The sequence below is a fragment of the Carassius carassius genome, chromosome 37 (genome assembly GCF_963082965.1).
Source record: "Carassius carassius chromosome 37, fCarCar2.1, whole genome shotgun sequence".
NCBI classification, from domain to species: Eukaryota; Metazoa; Chordata; class Actinopteri; order Cypriniformes; family Cyprinidae; genus Carassius; species Carassius carassius.
In genome coordinates this window covers 28,915,510-28,930,509 of record NC_081791.1, presented here as the reverse complement: position 1 = coordinate 28,930,509, position 15,000 = coordinate 28,915,510, and the positions used below count along the sequence as shown (strand labels likewise).

At 36.6% G+C, this 15,000-nt stretch overlaps 1 protein-coding gene across 1 annotated transcript in view; it reads left to right on the top strand.

The window, feature by feature from the left end:
* Positions 1–8,005, top strand: part of LOC132118604 (FHF complex subunit HOOK-interacting protein 1A) — a 15,398-nt gene extending 7,393 nt beyond the window's left edge. The window contains exons 7-13 of the mRNA XM_059528560.1: positions 18–185; positions 768–847; positions 3,466–3,671; positions 4,776–5,738; positions 6,397–6,575; positions 7,505–7,625; positions 7,706–8,005. Coding sequence (XP_059384543.1) covers positions 18–185; positions 768–847; positions 3,466–3,671; positions 4,776–5,738; positions 6,397–6,575; positions 7,505–7,625; positions 7,706–7,893 — 1,905 coding nt within the window. The 3' untranslated portion in view covers positions 7,894–8,005. The remainder of the gene's footprint in view (positions 1–17; positions 186–767; positions 848–3,465; positions 3,672–4,775; positions 5,739–6,396; positions 6,576–7,504; positions 7,626–7,705) is intronic.
* Positions 8,006–15,000: the final 6,995 nt, after the last annotated feature.

The following is a 15,000-nucleotide window of genomic DNA, read 5'->3' as shown; positions in this document are numbered from 1 at the left end:
GTTTGTTTATTGGTCAGCTGACTCTGGAGGAAGTGATGACGACGACGGCGTATCTGGAGCTCTTCCTGCGCAGCATCTCTGACTCCGCCCTCGTCCAGACCTTCCTCATCTTCATCCTCAGATATCGCCATGACAACGTCAGCATCCTGGACACGCTGGTCAGCAGGATCAACACGCCGTTTCAGGTGTTTGTGTGTGAGAGAGAGAGTGAGTGAGTGTGTGTGTGTGTGTGTGTGTGTGTGCTCTTGTTTTTGTGTCATATCTGGACACAACTCTGTATAATGACATGGGTATGACACAGGTATAACAAGGAGAGGCTGACTTATGAGGACTTAACCCATTTTTCAAAACGCTTATAAATCATACAGAATGAGTTTTTTTGAGAAAGTAAAAATGCACAAAGTTTCCTGTGAGGGTTAGGGTTAGGTGTAGGGTTGGTGTAGGACCAGAGAATATACAGTTTGTACAGTATAAAAACCATTACACCTATGGGATGAACACACTTTACACAAAAACAAATGTGTGTGTGTGTGTGTGTGTGTGTGTGTGTGTGTGTGTGTGTGAGTGTGAGTGTGTGTGTGTGTGAGTGTGAGTGTGCGTGCGTGCATGTGCGTGTAAGTGAGTGTGTCGTGTGTGTGTGTGTGTGTGTGTGATGGTCACTGATTAAAGCTCATGGTGTTCATTTATGTGTGTGTGTGTGTGTGTGTGTGTGTGTGTGTGTGTGTGTGTGTGTGTGTGTGTGTGTGTGTGTGTGTGTATGTTTCTAGCTCGGTACAGTCTCTCTGGCTCTGTTCCGGACTCTGATTGGTCTGTATTGTGAAGATGTCATGCTGCAGTTAATTCTCAGGTATTTGCATCCTCTTCCTCTTCCTGTAGAGATGAAATATGGATTTAAAACATGTAAACGTCCACCATCATTAATAGTTATTTAGCAAATGGAATTGTACCAGCTAGTTTCAAACATGCTGTGGAAGTTTTCTTCTTCGTCAGCTCCTTTGTCATGCGGTGTGCCCCAAGGATCCATTTTAGGCCCTCTTCTTTTTTCACTTTACATGCTTCCCTTGGGTGCCATTTTTAATAAATATAAAATTTCATACCACTACTATGCAGATGATACACAGTTCTATCTTCCAGCAAAAACTGACAGCAGTGATTCTTTGGGTGTGCTCTATTACTGTTTTGAGGAGATAAAAGATTGGATGGCTAATAATTTTTTGCAATTAAACGAAAGCAAAAACCCTGCCACTCTAGGACTTTATCTGTTTATAATTTAGGTCTCTCCCTGAAATGTTCAAACCCATGTACGAAATCTTGGGTTTACATTTGATTCGTTACTCAACTTTGAGAAACAAATTAGCACAGTGGTAAAGGGCAGCTTCTTCCATCTGAGATCCATTGCTAAACTGAAACAGTTTTTGCCTCACAAAGATCTGGAGACTGTAATCCATACTTCCATAACATCACGTCTGGATTACTGTAATTCCCTTCACTGTGGCCTACAAATTGTCCAAAATGCTGCAGCGAGGCTCCTTACTGGAACAAAAAAGAGGGATCACATTTTTGCATTGACTCCCTGTGAAGTTTAGAATTGATTTTAAAATAGCTGTCTTTAAGGCTTTATCTGGTCTTGCACCAAAATATATGAGTGAGCTTCTGATTCCTTACTCTCCCCAAAGAGTTATCAGCTTCTCTTAACTGTCCCACGTTGTCGCTGTAAAACAAAGGGTGGTCGGGCTTTTTCAGCTCCCAAACTTTGGAATAGTTTGCCTGTAAATATAACACTTGTTTCTTCACTTTAAGTCTGTTCTCAAATCTTATTTGTTTTCTCTGGAATTTGATTAATGTCTGTTTAATGTTTTGTCAGTTTGCTTTGATTATATGCATATATAATGAATGTTTCCAATTATGCTTTCTATATATTGTGTTTTGTTGTACAGCACTTTGGCGTAACTGTTGCTTTTAAATGTGCTATAGAAATTGAGTTGTCTTTGAATTGACTTGCAGTTTAAGCTCCAGATACTTAAACATGAAACTTTTAATGCATCCTCCACATGACTTGCATATAGGTTTTAATTAAAGCACTTTTACAACTTCTTAAATTGCTAAATCATTTTATTATGACTTTATTCATTAAATTATCCCAAACTGATATCTAAATTTAAAAAACGGTCATGTTTTCACTTTTTATATTTTAATTATATTTGTAAATATTTGATTATATTTTAATATAACGATGACTTATAACTTCCCATAATGCTGTGTGTCATGATGTTATGAATCACAAAATTGTTTGCAGCAGTAGTTGCTTTTGGATAAAAGCGTCTGCTAAATAAATAAATGTACAGTATGTTGTAAAAATATATTAAATTTATTTAAACATATTTTAGTTAATAATTATAAGTTTTTTAAATGCAAAATTCAGAATTTTCTCTTTTTACATTTACATTTAATAATTTTCCATTTAGCAGATAATTAAATGACTTTTTATGATCTTCTAAAAATTTTAAAAAGTATCAATCGTATTTTTAATTACATGATTATATACTTATAAAACTGTCTTATAACTTCACAAAATTACTGAAATACTAAATCATAATTTTTTTCATGAAATCATTTGCAGCAATAGCCAGTGGATAAAAGCATCTGCTAAATAGTCAAATGTAAAAGTAAATTGTAAATTAAATTGTTTTAGTTTTAACTTTTATGATTTTAAATAAAATGTCATTTTTAAAACATGATTTTATTATACTAAAATCTATGACTAATGATGTCCCAAAAATCATCAAATTATTAAAATGATGGGTAAAAAAGGTTTTCATTTTGTGTCTAATTTTTGGTGTGTTAAAACTAGCGCTGTTAAATGATTAATCGCATTTAATCGCATTCAAAATAAAAGTTTTTTGTTTACATAATATATGTGTGTGTATTCTATATATATATATACATACATACACACACACCCATGCATGTGATAATTTAATAAAAAACATATTACATTTGTATATTAAATATATTTATATATAATGTAAATTATTTGAACATAAATATATACATGTAAATATTTTCAGAATATATACTGTATTTGTTTGTCTTTATATATACATAATATACACAGCACACACACATATTATGCAACCAAAAACTTATATTTTGGATACGATTAATCGCGATTAATCGTTTAACAGCGCTAGAAAAACTACTCTCCTACTCTCAGCTAATTAGGCCTTAGTATACTTATAATTATTCTTATCTATATGTAAGCCGTTTGTAGGTTGATAGTTTCCTAGCTGGACTTCTTAAATAGTGTAACTGCACATTCAAAACACTGAGATGCTCAGCAGCCTGAGACAAGAACACTGACTCAACCAATGGTGTGAGTCTGGGGGCGGACTGTCTGTCAGTCCGACCAATGGCTGTGTTGTGGGTGGGATCTGACTGGACCCTTGTCCATGTTTGCTCATGCAGGTATCTGCTCCCGTGTTCTCACCTGACGCACGCTGAGAGACTGCGGCTGCGAGAGAGAGACTGTTACTCCATCACTGCATCTGCGCTGCTCTCGCTCACACCCTCCTTCTTCATTCCCAAACCCTGCTCTTCTCCACCGCAGACGCCCAAACCCGACTACATCCTCTGGTCAAAGGTCACAGAGGGACTGCTGAGGGGCAACATGGGTAATGGTCTTCATTAGTGTCATATAAACTTTAATTAGAAAGGAAGGCGTATTAATTTGAGATGAATAATAATTTACAAAACATTACATACGCTACCATTTAAAAGCTTGCAGTCAATGAGGTTTTTGAATATTTCTGAAAGAAGTCTCTTCTGCTCAGCAGGTCTGCATTGAATTGATAAAAACTCGGCATATTAGATGCTTCTTTAAAGGGATTGTTCACCCAAAAGTGAAAATTCTCTCAGTAATTACTCACCACCCTCAGGTCGTTCCAAACCTGTAACACCGTTCATTTTCAGAACACAAACTAAGATATTTTTTATTCATTCTGAGAGCTCTCTGACCCTCCCATAGACAGAAATGCAATTACCACGATCAACGTCCAGAATGGTAGCAAGGAGATCGTTAAAATAATCCATGTGACATCAGTGGTTCAGCCGTAATTTCACAAAGCTACGAGATTACTTTTTGTATGCAAAGAAAACGAGAGTAACGACTTTATCAAACAATTTGTCTCCTCCACGTCACCCTGGTGGCATTTTGGAGAGTGTCCACTGAACGTAAACAACGTGTTCTGTTCTATGTCAGCAGCACCGTACACTAATACGTTGTTTGCGTTGTTTATGCTTTGATATGAACAAAAACAACGTATATGCATACATACATTGCAATGGGAATTTAGGGCGACGAATTGCAAATGCCACTATAGGGTAACACAGAGGAGACAAATTGCTGTTATTTTTGTTTTCTTTGCGCACAAAAAGTATTCTCCTAGCTTCGTAAAATTACAGTTGAGCCACTGAAAGTCGTGACATTTTTTGAAAGTTGATGTCACATGGATATATTTTAAAGATCTCCTTGCTACGTTTCTGAGCCTTGATCTTGTTAGGATCCTTGCAGTCTATGGAAGGGTCAGAGAGCTCACAGAGTGCATTAAAAATATCTTAATTTGTGTTCCGAAGATGAACGAAAATCGTACGGGTTTGGAGTGACTTAAGGGTTAGTAATTAATGACAGGATTTCCTTTTTTCGGGTAAACTAACCCTTTATCTTTAAATTTAATTTGTCACTAATTCAGTCCTAAATCTCTTCTCTGCCTCTTCAGGAATGGAGGATCTGTTCTCAGGTGGAGATACCATCGGATGCTCCCGAATAAATGCTTCTGAGCCGCTTATGCACAAGAACTACCTTCAGTATCTGTATGATGCGCGCAGATCCGTCTGTACGACGGTCCAAGCGTGCGACGTGTGGTCGGCTCCGTACGACGGTCTCAATCCGTCCCCGGACGAGTATCAGGACGAGGATGAGGACGAGCATCTGCCTCGCTCTACTCCACCTCCCCAAACGCCGACTCCTCATCCGCCTTCAGAAACCAGCTCCACCGGCGACCGCGAGCGAGTTGGGACGCTACTCGAGCTGGAATGGGACGATACATACGACGCCGCGCCTGACAGGGAACCGACGCCCGACGTCCCGGACGAGCCCCCGAAACACATTCAGGAAATGCGTAAAAATGCCATCATGCTGATTAAAGGATCTTATATAGAGGAGTCGGAATTTCAGGACGACGTGTTGGTTTATAATCTGATCGCGCAAAAAGACGCTTGCGACGACCGGCGGATGTTCGTCAAAAACGGCTTGAATAAACCAACCCACAATCACTACATAAACAACAATCTGACGCACACTAATCGCACACCAAACCAAAACCACACAGAACATCCAGAATCCGAACCGATTGTGAACGGACGTGGTTTTGAGGAGCAGACACTGGAATTAGAGGGCGATGTTGCGCATCTGGACCACAACTGTAATGAGAGCAAAACGGCCGAAGCCACGGGAGACGACTTCATCTCCCAGTGTCTGGAGCTGATTCGGGATCTGGGCGGAGAGGAAGACTCTGTCGTGGAGGATGAAGAGCAGCTCCAGCGGCTGCAGGATCTCCTGCATGGGGACGAGGAGGAGGAGCTGGACTTTAACTGCTTCTGTGAGGAGTGTGAGGGTGAAGACGATGCAGATGAAGACCCGAATAAAGCCGAGAGCAGGAAACATGGGATCTCGTTTACAGGTCAGTCATGAGGTTTTATTACACTCCTCAAAAGATCCTGAGGATCAGATTTGAGACTCTAAAACATGATTGATGGAGAATCAAGTAAAGCTGAGCTGCTTCAGTCCAGGAAGAGTTCATCTGGAGATATTACTGACCTTATTCTGACCTTTACTTGATCACAATCAGGAAAGATTTGACACGAGAAGCTCGACCTGAAGCTGGAAGTTTCTACAATTTCACTAAAATACTGGATAAAACACTCTAAACTCTCAATCAGAGAGAGAAGACACGAGGAGATCGAGTGTGAAACAGCAATGTTTTGATCATGTTGATCATTCAAAGGCCTTAGAAACATGTGAATCAAATTTGATACAGTAGTTTAACAGCTTTAAAGATGGTGGAAATTTAAAACTACTGTCCTGTGAAGAGTCTGAGGTATTTTGATTGCGTTTAGAGGTGCTTTATTTCAGATCTGATTCAGTATTCGGTTTATCTGGTTAATGTTTTCCAAGCTCACATGTTCTGTTGAGTCTAGAGAACAGTTCAGTTGGGCTTTAACAGAGATTGCATTAATTGTATGGAAGCAGCAAGGACTCACTTTCAGAAATGAAGCACTGTTGAGTTGTAGCAAATGTTCGTTTTGAATCAAATAATCAAAGCATGTGTGGTTCCTCAGGGCCGTTCATCAGCGTCCTGCTGTCCCGTCTGGAGAACATGCTGGAGAACTCCATTGAAGTCAACCTGCTGCTTACGGGGATTTTGGCGCAGCTGGCCACATATCCACAACCGCTGCTGCGAGGATTCATTCTGAACACCAGACCTGCGTCTCAGACCGGCGCACGCTCACTCTATCAGGTACAGAACACTGTTAATAAAATATTATCATAAACAGTGCTGGGGAAAGATACTTTTAAAAGTAATGAATACAGTATCACTTTACTCCATCACGAAAGTAACTAATTGTGTTACTTTGTTGCTTTTTATTGTAAGTAATGCTTTATGTTACTTCTGCGTTACTTTTTGTAACCTGGGCCGGGCTTGTTTATTTGTTTTTTCAATAACAAATAACAAAAGTTATATTTTTATATATTAAATTTTCAAAATTAAATTTAATGGTAAAAATCATTCAGCATTCAGTTTACTCATGAGTATAGATTTAGTTTAAAAAAAATTATATTGAAAGTTTAAAGTTGAAGTATTAAAACTACTAATACTTAAACTGAAACAAAAATGAATTAAAGCTATATAGAAAACAAATTAAGAAAAAAAAGACAAAAGCACATAAAATCACTAAAACACTCAATATAAAAATAAAAGCCAGTTCAAAATATCTATAAATACTATAATAGTATTTAAACCTTATGTTTAAACAGTTTAAATTATAATCAGCACCTAACTTCTTGTTTTCCTAAATGCACATTTAATGCAACACAGTGTGCAACAACTTCAATAATCAATACTCAGTTAATATTCATAAGAAGTCTACATTTAAATGACTGTTTTATATTTGCCATTTTAATTCTATTTTTACATTTTTGCCTTAAATATACGGTTTTGTGAATGTGTGTGTGATTCATAAATATGTCTATAAAGTTTCTATCAAGCTTCAGATTCGACTTTAGTTTTGTTATTTTTAGTTATCTGTTATTAGCTATTTGCAAGTTTTTTATTTTCATTTAAAGTTAATTTCATTTAATTAACTAATATTTATGATTCTAAAAGAAAATTACATCAGAATGACTTTTGAGTTGTTATGTGATTTGGTGCTTGTGTGTTCGTCTCAGGTTCTGCTGTCGGTGGCTTGTCAGATTGAACAATATGCAGCATCCAATCCAGATTTTCCAGAGCTGGTGTGTGAAGCCGCCCAGTTCCTGCTGCTCAAAGATCAGGCCTTAGAAGAGCAAGGTGTGCATCGTCCTATCCCAATTGTTTGATTGTCTTTCTGTTTTACCAAGCTGAAACCATCTTCTTTCCCCTCCTGTCAGAGCGAGATGTCCAAAACGCCGGCTTGTTCCTGAATGGCCACGTCTCGGGTCGTCCACGGACACCTCTTCCTCCCTGTCCCAAAATCCCGCCGCACCTGCGGAACAGAGTGTTCACTATGTTTCTGTTCGCTGAGTTCCTGAAGGAGTTGGCGGCCATCGCACAAGAGCACTCCATATTACCTGAGTGAACTGCAGAGGAGTAACACACCTCACACTCACGAAACGTGAGTTTCCCGTTCAGATCACAGCTATAATCAAATGCAGACATCTCTGGACACTTTCTCATTCATTTCTTATGGATGGTCATAGGATCCCAAAAGGATCCCCTGTTGTGTTGGGGTCAAATTGACCCACACTAATTCTTGAAAAAAGATTGAAATACTCTTTATTTATTACTGAAAATTGGCGGATATTTTTTTTAGCATCATGAATGTGCATGGCACATGGATATGGCTGTAAAAAAAGTATTACAACTTTTGTGTTGGGTCAGATTGACCCACGCTTAAATTTTTTAAATGCTCAAAATAGTGGTTAAACTGTTTATTTCTTTTTGAAATTTGGTGAATATTTTTCATTTAGGGTTATAAATGTGCATGCAAGGTTTCAACACACAGATGTGTTTTAGAAAAGCTGTACAAAAATCTTTACAGCTTTTGTGTTGGGTCAAAACTGACCCACACTTATTTTACAAACTGCCCAAAACACTAGTTAAACTACTTATTTCTTCTTGAAATTTGGTGGATATTTTTCAGTTAGCACCATGAATGTGCATGCGAAATTTCAGCACATGGATTTGTTTTGGAAAGGCTGAACGGAGTTTGTTACAGCTTTTGTGTTGGGATTAATTTGACCCACATATGTATTTTAAATGACTCAAGATAGTGATTCAACTATTAATTTCTTCTTGAAATTTGGTGGATGTTTTTCATTTAGTGTTATGAATGTTCATGCTCATTTTCAGCACATGGAGGTGTTTTGGAAAGGCTGTGCTGAGAATTGTTACTAATTTTGTGTTGGGTCAAATTGACCTACTTTCAAATGCTCAAACTGCTTGAAATACTGCTTAAAAAGTTTATTTCTTCTTAAAATTTGGTGAACATTTTTCTTTTAGGGTCATGCATATGCATGCAAAGTTTCAGCACACAGATGCGTTTTGGGAAGGCTGTACAGAGTTTATTAGGACTTTTGTGTTGGGGTTAAACATAGCCCCACTGGATTCTGGGCAATTTGCCAAAAATCAACAATCTGAAAAACATTAAAGAGGCCGATAAACTACGGAAAACCATTGCTGTAGCTTGTCAAAGCCTAAAATAAATGAAATACATGTGAATTTATGAAATTTAAGACTCAAAGTTTACTCGAAATTGAAGCTGTTTTTTTATCTAGTTGGGTTTCACAATCCAAAAACAAAAAAATAATAATAATAATCTGTCAAAGGTTGTTTTTGGGATCTCAATTACTAGTCTGTTGCAGCACTGAATAAGTATGAGAAACTCATTCCACCATTACAACCGTTTAAGAAAAGAACATAACGATAAAACATTGGGATGTACAAATAGCAATAAAAACTACTTACACTACAGTAAGTACAAATAATGTTAGGTACTGTTTATACTTGTAGTTATTTCCTCCTACAATCCTACAGTGACAAAAACGTATTTTGTGTCTGTGAAATATGAAAATATCAAAATATGGTCAAATTGTTCCCTAACACAATAGAAATAACATTATAAAAAAGATGGGATTTATTAAATTTCTCACATATTTGATGTTTTTTTAGTCTATGACCGGCTACAGTAGAGGTGTTCTGTTTTACATTAATCTTTAGTGTTTTTAATAGTGTTTATTTTTGACACATTGCATGAAAAACCAATGTGGGTCAATTTGGCGATCAAACTCTAAAACTGTACTCAGTTAGTGAATACAACAGCAGGCTTAAACCCAATAGAACTGGTTAAAAATGACCGAAAACACATTAGTTATTTCTTTGGTTTGGAGGTTCTGGTTTATGGTTTATGTAAAATCTGGTACAGTTGCTTGTAAAGAGATCCGGACCTAATTTGTGCAAGTGAACCTTCACTGATGTATATTTTGATGTATTGAATGCATAAAGAGGGTTACATGTCTTATTTCTGTGTCTTTTACGTAGCTCATTTTTCAGAAACACACAGCACAGCTCATAGTCTTCATGATAATGCCTCTTTTAAAGGAACAGTTCACCTGGAAATAAACACATTTACTCAAAGAGTTTTGGTGAAGAATCACCACTGACTTTAATTTAAGAAAACACCTATCAAGCACTAAAATGGACAAAAACGCACAATAATATCAGTCAATGTGACTCATGCACTATATTCCCAAGCACATTTACATTTTTGCCTGAACTGTTGCTTTAACAAACAAACTCTTTTTGTCTTTTGTTGATTTTGACTTTGTGTTTTATATTATATGGGCTGTTATGTTATTATTTGTGTATAGATGAATCACTGTAATTAGTTGTTTTCCAGCCAATGTAGTATATGTGTGTGTGAAGCTTCCTGTGCATCATCTCAAAACTACATAACGTTCAGAAAACTCATCAGAAACACCAGTGACATTTAAAGTCAACATGGAATGGCATTCACAATACATTTCACTTCCATAATGTGAACATTTCTGAGGATATCCAATGAGAAAATGCAGATTATATGATGACGTTTTAAAATGCACAAGTTATAAACGCCTGAGAGCACTAGAGCCAAGATCTGAAGAGAAGACTTTAATAACTCAAATGTAACTCAAAATAACATGAGCAGGATTTCAAGCCTTATTTTGTTGTGCATTTGTACATTTGTTAAAACTAAAGGAGAATAAGCTTTTTGAAATGTTTTATGACCTGTTATGATGTCAATGTAAAGTTTTGTACACAGTATTTTTACAGATCAATCAGTCACGATTGTAATATTATTCTGCCCCCTGGTGGTAAATTAAAACTCCATTTGTGGTGTATACAGTATTTATGTGTGATATGTGTGTTATGTGTTTATGATTTATAATGTGAAAGAATAATAGCAGCAGTTTAATGGAAAAACAATATATTCACACACATTTGAATTCCATTACATGATTATCAATATTACAAAAGCTGTAGAGCCACAACATACATTTAACTTATATAACATAAGTTAATGTCATATGGCAATATAGCCTACTAAACGATTTATTAGCACTTTTATATTATTAGTGACTGATTTAAAACATTACACAACGTTTACAATGCTTGCACAGAATAAGAACAGCTCAGTATTTTATGGGTTTCTGTAAATGATAAATTATCATTTAAAAATCAGAACAGATACAGGGTTATTATTAAAAACTAAAACTATTAGGAACACTTGTTAAAATAAAGCTTAAATAAAATAAAAAATAAAATACACGGCTACTTTGGCAACTTCTTGAAATTAGTCGAAGATCTAAAATTACTAACTGGAAAAAAAAAAAAATCTTGAATTTAAATTAAACATAAACAGTGATATTAAAATAACTACTGTAAATGACAAAAGCACATACTATTTCTAAATATTAAAAAAAAACATTTAAAGGAAACAAAGTATTTAAAAATTAAAGCAAATTCTAAATATTATTGGAAACCGTATAGTATAAGAAAAATACTGCAATAACATTGGTTCCAGTAGCTTCGCTGAATAATAATAGGCTGCTTTACTTCAATTCAGGTAAAGTGTTCATGAAGATTATTTTGAATAATTTCTGTTAGCATTATGCAGAAGTGAACATGGCTTCACTGTACGTTTGAGTGTCTTTATTATCTCACCGCATCGTTTGCTAGTACTCTGTTCCTGTGCTCTGATTGGCCGCTGCAGGCCCTGAGTCACTGTCACTCTCCCAGGAGGAGGAGGTGAAGCCAGCGGGGGCGGAGACTGAGTGGGGCGTGTCCGTTTAGCCCAGCCCCTGGTACCGCCCCTGCGGGGAGGCGGAGCCTGAGTGATGCTCTTGGGACGCCCCAGCGAGGAGACCGGTGTGTTCACCCTGAACAACATCTGCTTCAGAGCCGAAGAACAGCTTACGGGGACGACCGAACACCGTACGACCTGCAGAGCACGCAAACCACACACACGTTTAAAAAAAAAATCCTATTTAAAGCATATTTATAAGAGTCTATATATGAATAGTTATATACTGTACATTTAGATCGTTCTCACCAGCGTTGTGCTCTTGCTCTGTGATGTCTGCGCGAATGTCTGAGACGTCCAGCATGGTGAGGAGCGAGTCGAAGCACGAGCCTTCATCATCCTCATGAACATACGGACGACTGCTGAAACTGAGCGACTGCTGCCAGAAACATCTCCAGACAGATGATGAAGTCCTGCACACACACACACACACACACACACATCACACTCCCTCACACAAACACACACACACACTTCACACACACACACACACACACACACACACACACACACACACACACACACACACACACACACACACACATCACACACACACACACACACACACACACACACATCACAAACACACACATCACACACACACACACACATACACACACTCACACTCACACCCACACACACACACACAGACACACACACACACACACACACACACACACATCACACACACACACACACTCACACACACACACACACACACACACACACACACACACACACACACACATCACACTCCCTCACACACACACACACACACACACATCACACACATCACACTCCCTCACACACACACACACACACACACACACACACACACACACACACACACACAGATGCACATAAGTTGCACAAGATACAATACATAATATAAACTGTACACATAATATTTACAGTAAACTCAACGTGTCTATGAAATATATCCTGCATTTGATCATACTCTTACAGAAACAGAAACAGCAGCATGTTATGGTGTCATGCAGCTCTAACGAGGTTTTAATGAATCTGATGATGTTTAATGAATCTCCCACGCGCACACCGGAATCTTCACCGACACCGAGCAAATCACGAATCCAAGTATTCAGAAGGCTTGTCTCATGAATATTAAACAGGAGAGGATCTGAATCTACTTGGAGCCTCAGAGCACGTAGACTAATTAAATATTCATGAGCAGAACTTTCGCGATTTATCAAAAAGCAGGAGACGGAATCTAATTAATATTCATAGCTACAGGTTTCGCTCTGTAGGCGTTCAGTTACTAAATTTGCGTTTCAGCCAATCAGTTGTCACGTTACGTAATTAATATTCATGAGTTAAACCCTCGCTATAGCAAGATTTGTTCATTTGCTATCTTCCGTTATGAATGTAACATCACATTTTAGAAGATTTACCTAAATAGGCTTTATGCTTTTTTTTATATTAGGCTACTATATAAAAATAAAAGCTAAATCTAAGCTAAATGTTTCATCGAAATCGAAATCTAAATGTTAAATCTAAATGTTAAATATAAAAATATTTGGTATTCATATATATATACATATATATATATATACTTTATTTGCACAGAATGTTTGTCTAATTGTTTTAATCATTAGATCTGACAAAATGACAATGAAAACATTTTTTTATTATTATTATTATTAATAATAATATTTAAAACCTGATTACTATACTTTTTGTTATGGAAATTTTTAGTTTTGTTAATTTGGCATTGATTGCATTAATCTCGTTTAGGTATCTTTTAACATACAATGATCAAGGTAGTATAATATAGTCCATAGGGACATTGAGTTATTTTATGTAACTTGTGCACGCAACTGCTTTAGGTTGAAAAACAACATTTGAGGGGAAACTGTGTAGCAGGGACTGACAGTTTTTGAGAGTAACCAGGCATCTACGATGAAATGTGCATGAGATGTGCATGTGTTATGGGGTGATGTGCACTGAGCAACATGATTGGCTCAAAGGTCCTAATCTGTCCTTCAATGTATCTTTTTACATACTGGTCTGTGAGTCACTCTGTTTGGTTTTTCATTCTTAGTCTCTAAAAATTTAATATTGAATTAGAATTTCCACAACATTTTCCAACACAAAACACATTCATATAAAACTGGTTGTTTCACGAGTAGTTAAAACCTCATTAAAATCTCATGTTATCCTTTTAATGAGCCTCGTAATTCTGACAGAAATGATTTCCTGGAAAAACAAAATGTTCCGCTTTGCACCATGGAAAGTCACTTCTGTGGGAATAAAACCATAATCCCGACTCTGAAGCAGAAAGTTTCACAACCAACAAACCACACACTCTGACTTTGATAAACACACATAAAATATTTATTTACAACATCTTAGACAAAAAAGGCATTTCATTTTAAAGTCTTCTCGGAGCTGTTTATAGACCTACTGACTAATATATATAAAATTTGAAAGTGAAAGTGAAAAAATGTAATTGAGCAAAACAGCAATTTATCCCAATGAAAATGTTATATACATTTAAAGTTTGATATGTGATTTAATGTTACTTAATTCTTCAGTTTCTAATAAACAGCTTCACTTTGACCAACACTGACCGGTTGAGTAATCGAGTAGTGAAACGCAAGTTGGCGCTAAAGTTGAAAAAACTGCATGTTAATAAGGCCTGCGTCATGTTTACGTCGACACGGTTTATTTTCTTAACAGAGTTGAACGTAAACAGTGAAAGAAAGTGGCTGCACATGAAATGTCCCAATGTAAATGGCTGTAAATCTGACATATTTTGTATACAGTAGTGATATGAGAAACTGAGCCTTTCGAATCTGTGGACCAATTTAACTGTTTCGCAAAATGATTTGCTGTTCCGAACGGTGAAAACTGTGTAAATGCAATGAAAACTCACTCCAAACTTGCATAAAAACGCCATTTACAAACCAACTGAAAGTGTAAACTATTCAATATTATATACTTATCATCAAATACAAAGTGTCTGTATATGTGTGTTACTTTTCAGGCATGTTTTATGGAGGCAAATATGTGTTGTTAACAATGTCTATGTTATAAAACTGATTTGGGATCAGGTTAAAACCATATGTGACCCTGGACCGCAAAACCAGTCATAATGATCTCTCCATTGATGTGTGGTTTGTTCGGAGGACAATATTTGTCTGAGATACAACTGTTTGAAAATCTGGAATCTGAGGGAGCAAAAAAATCTAAATATTGAGAAAATCATCTTTAAAGTTGTTCAGGTGAAGTTCTTAGCAATGCAAAAACTGTTATATAACAATTCGACTAAAACGTTTCTGGAAAAAAAAAACGTTTCTGTGCTAAATTTTGAGAATATTATAGTTT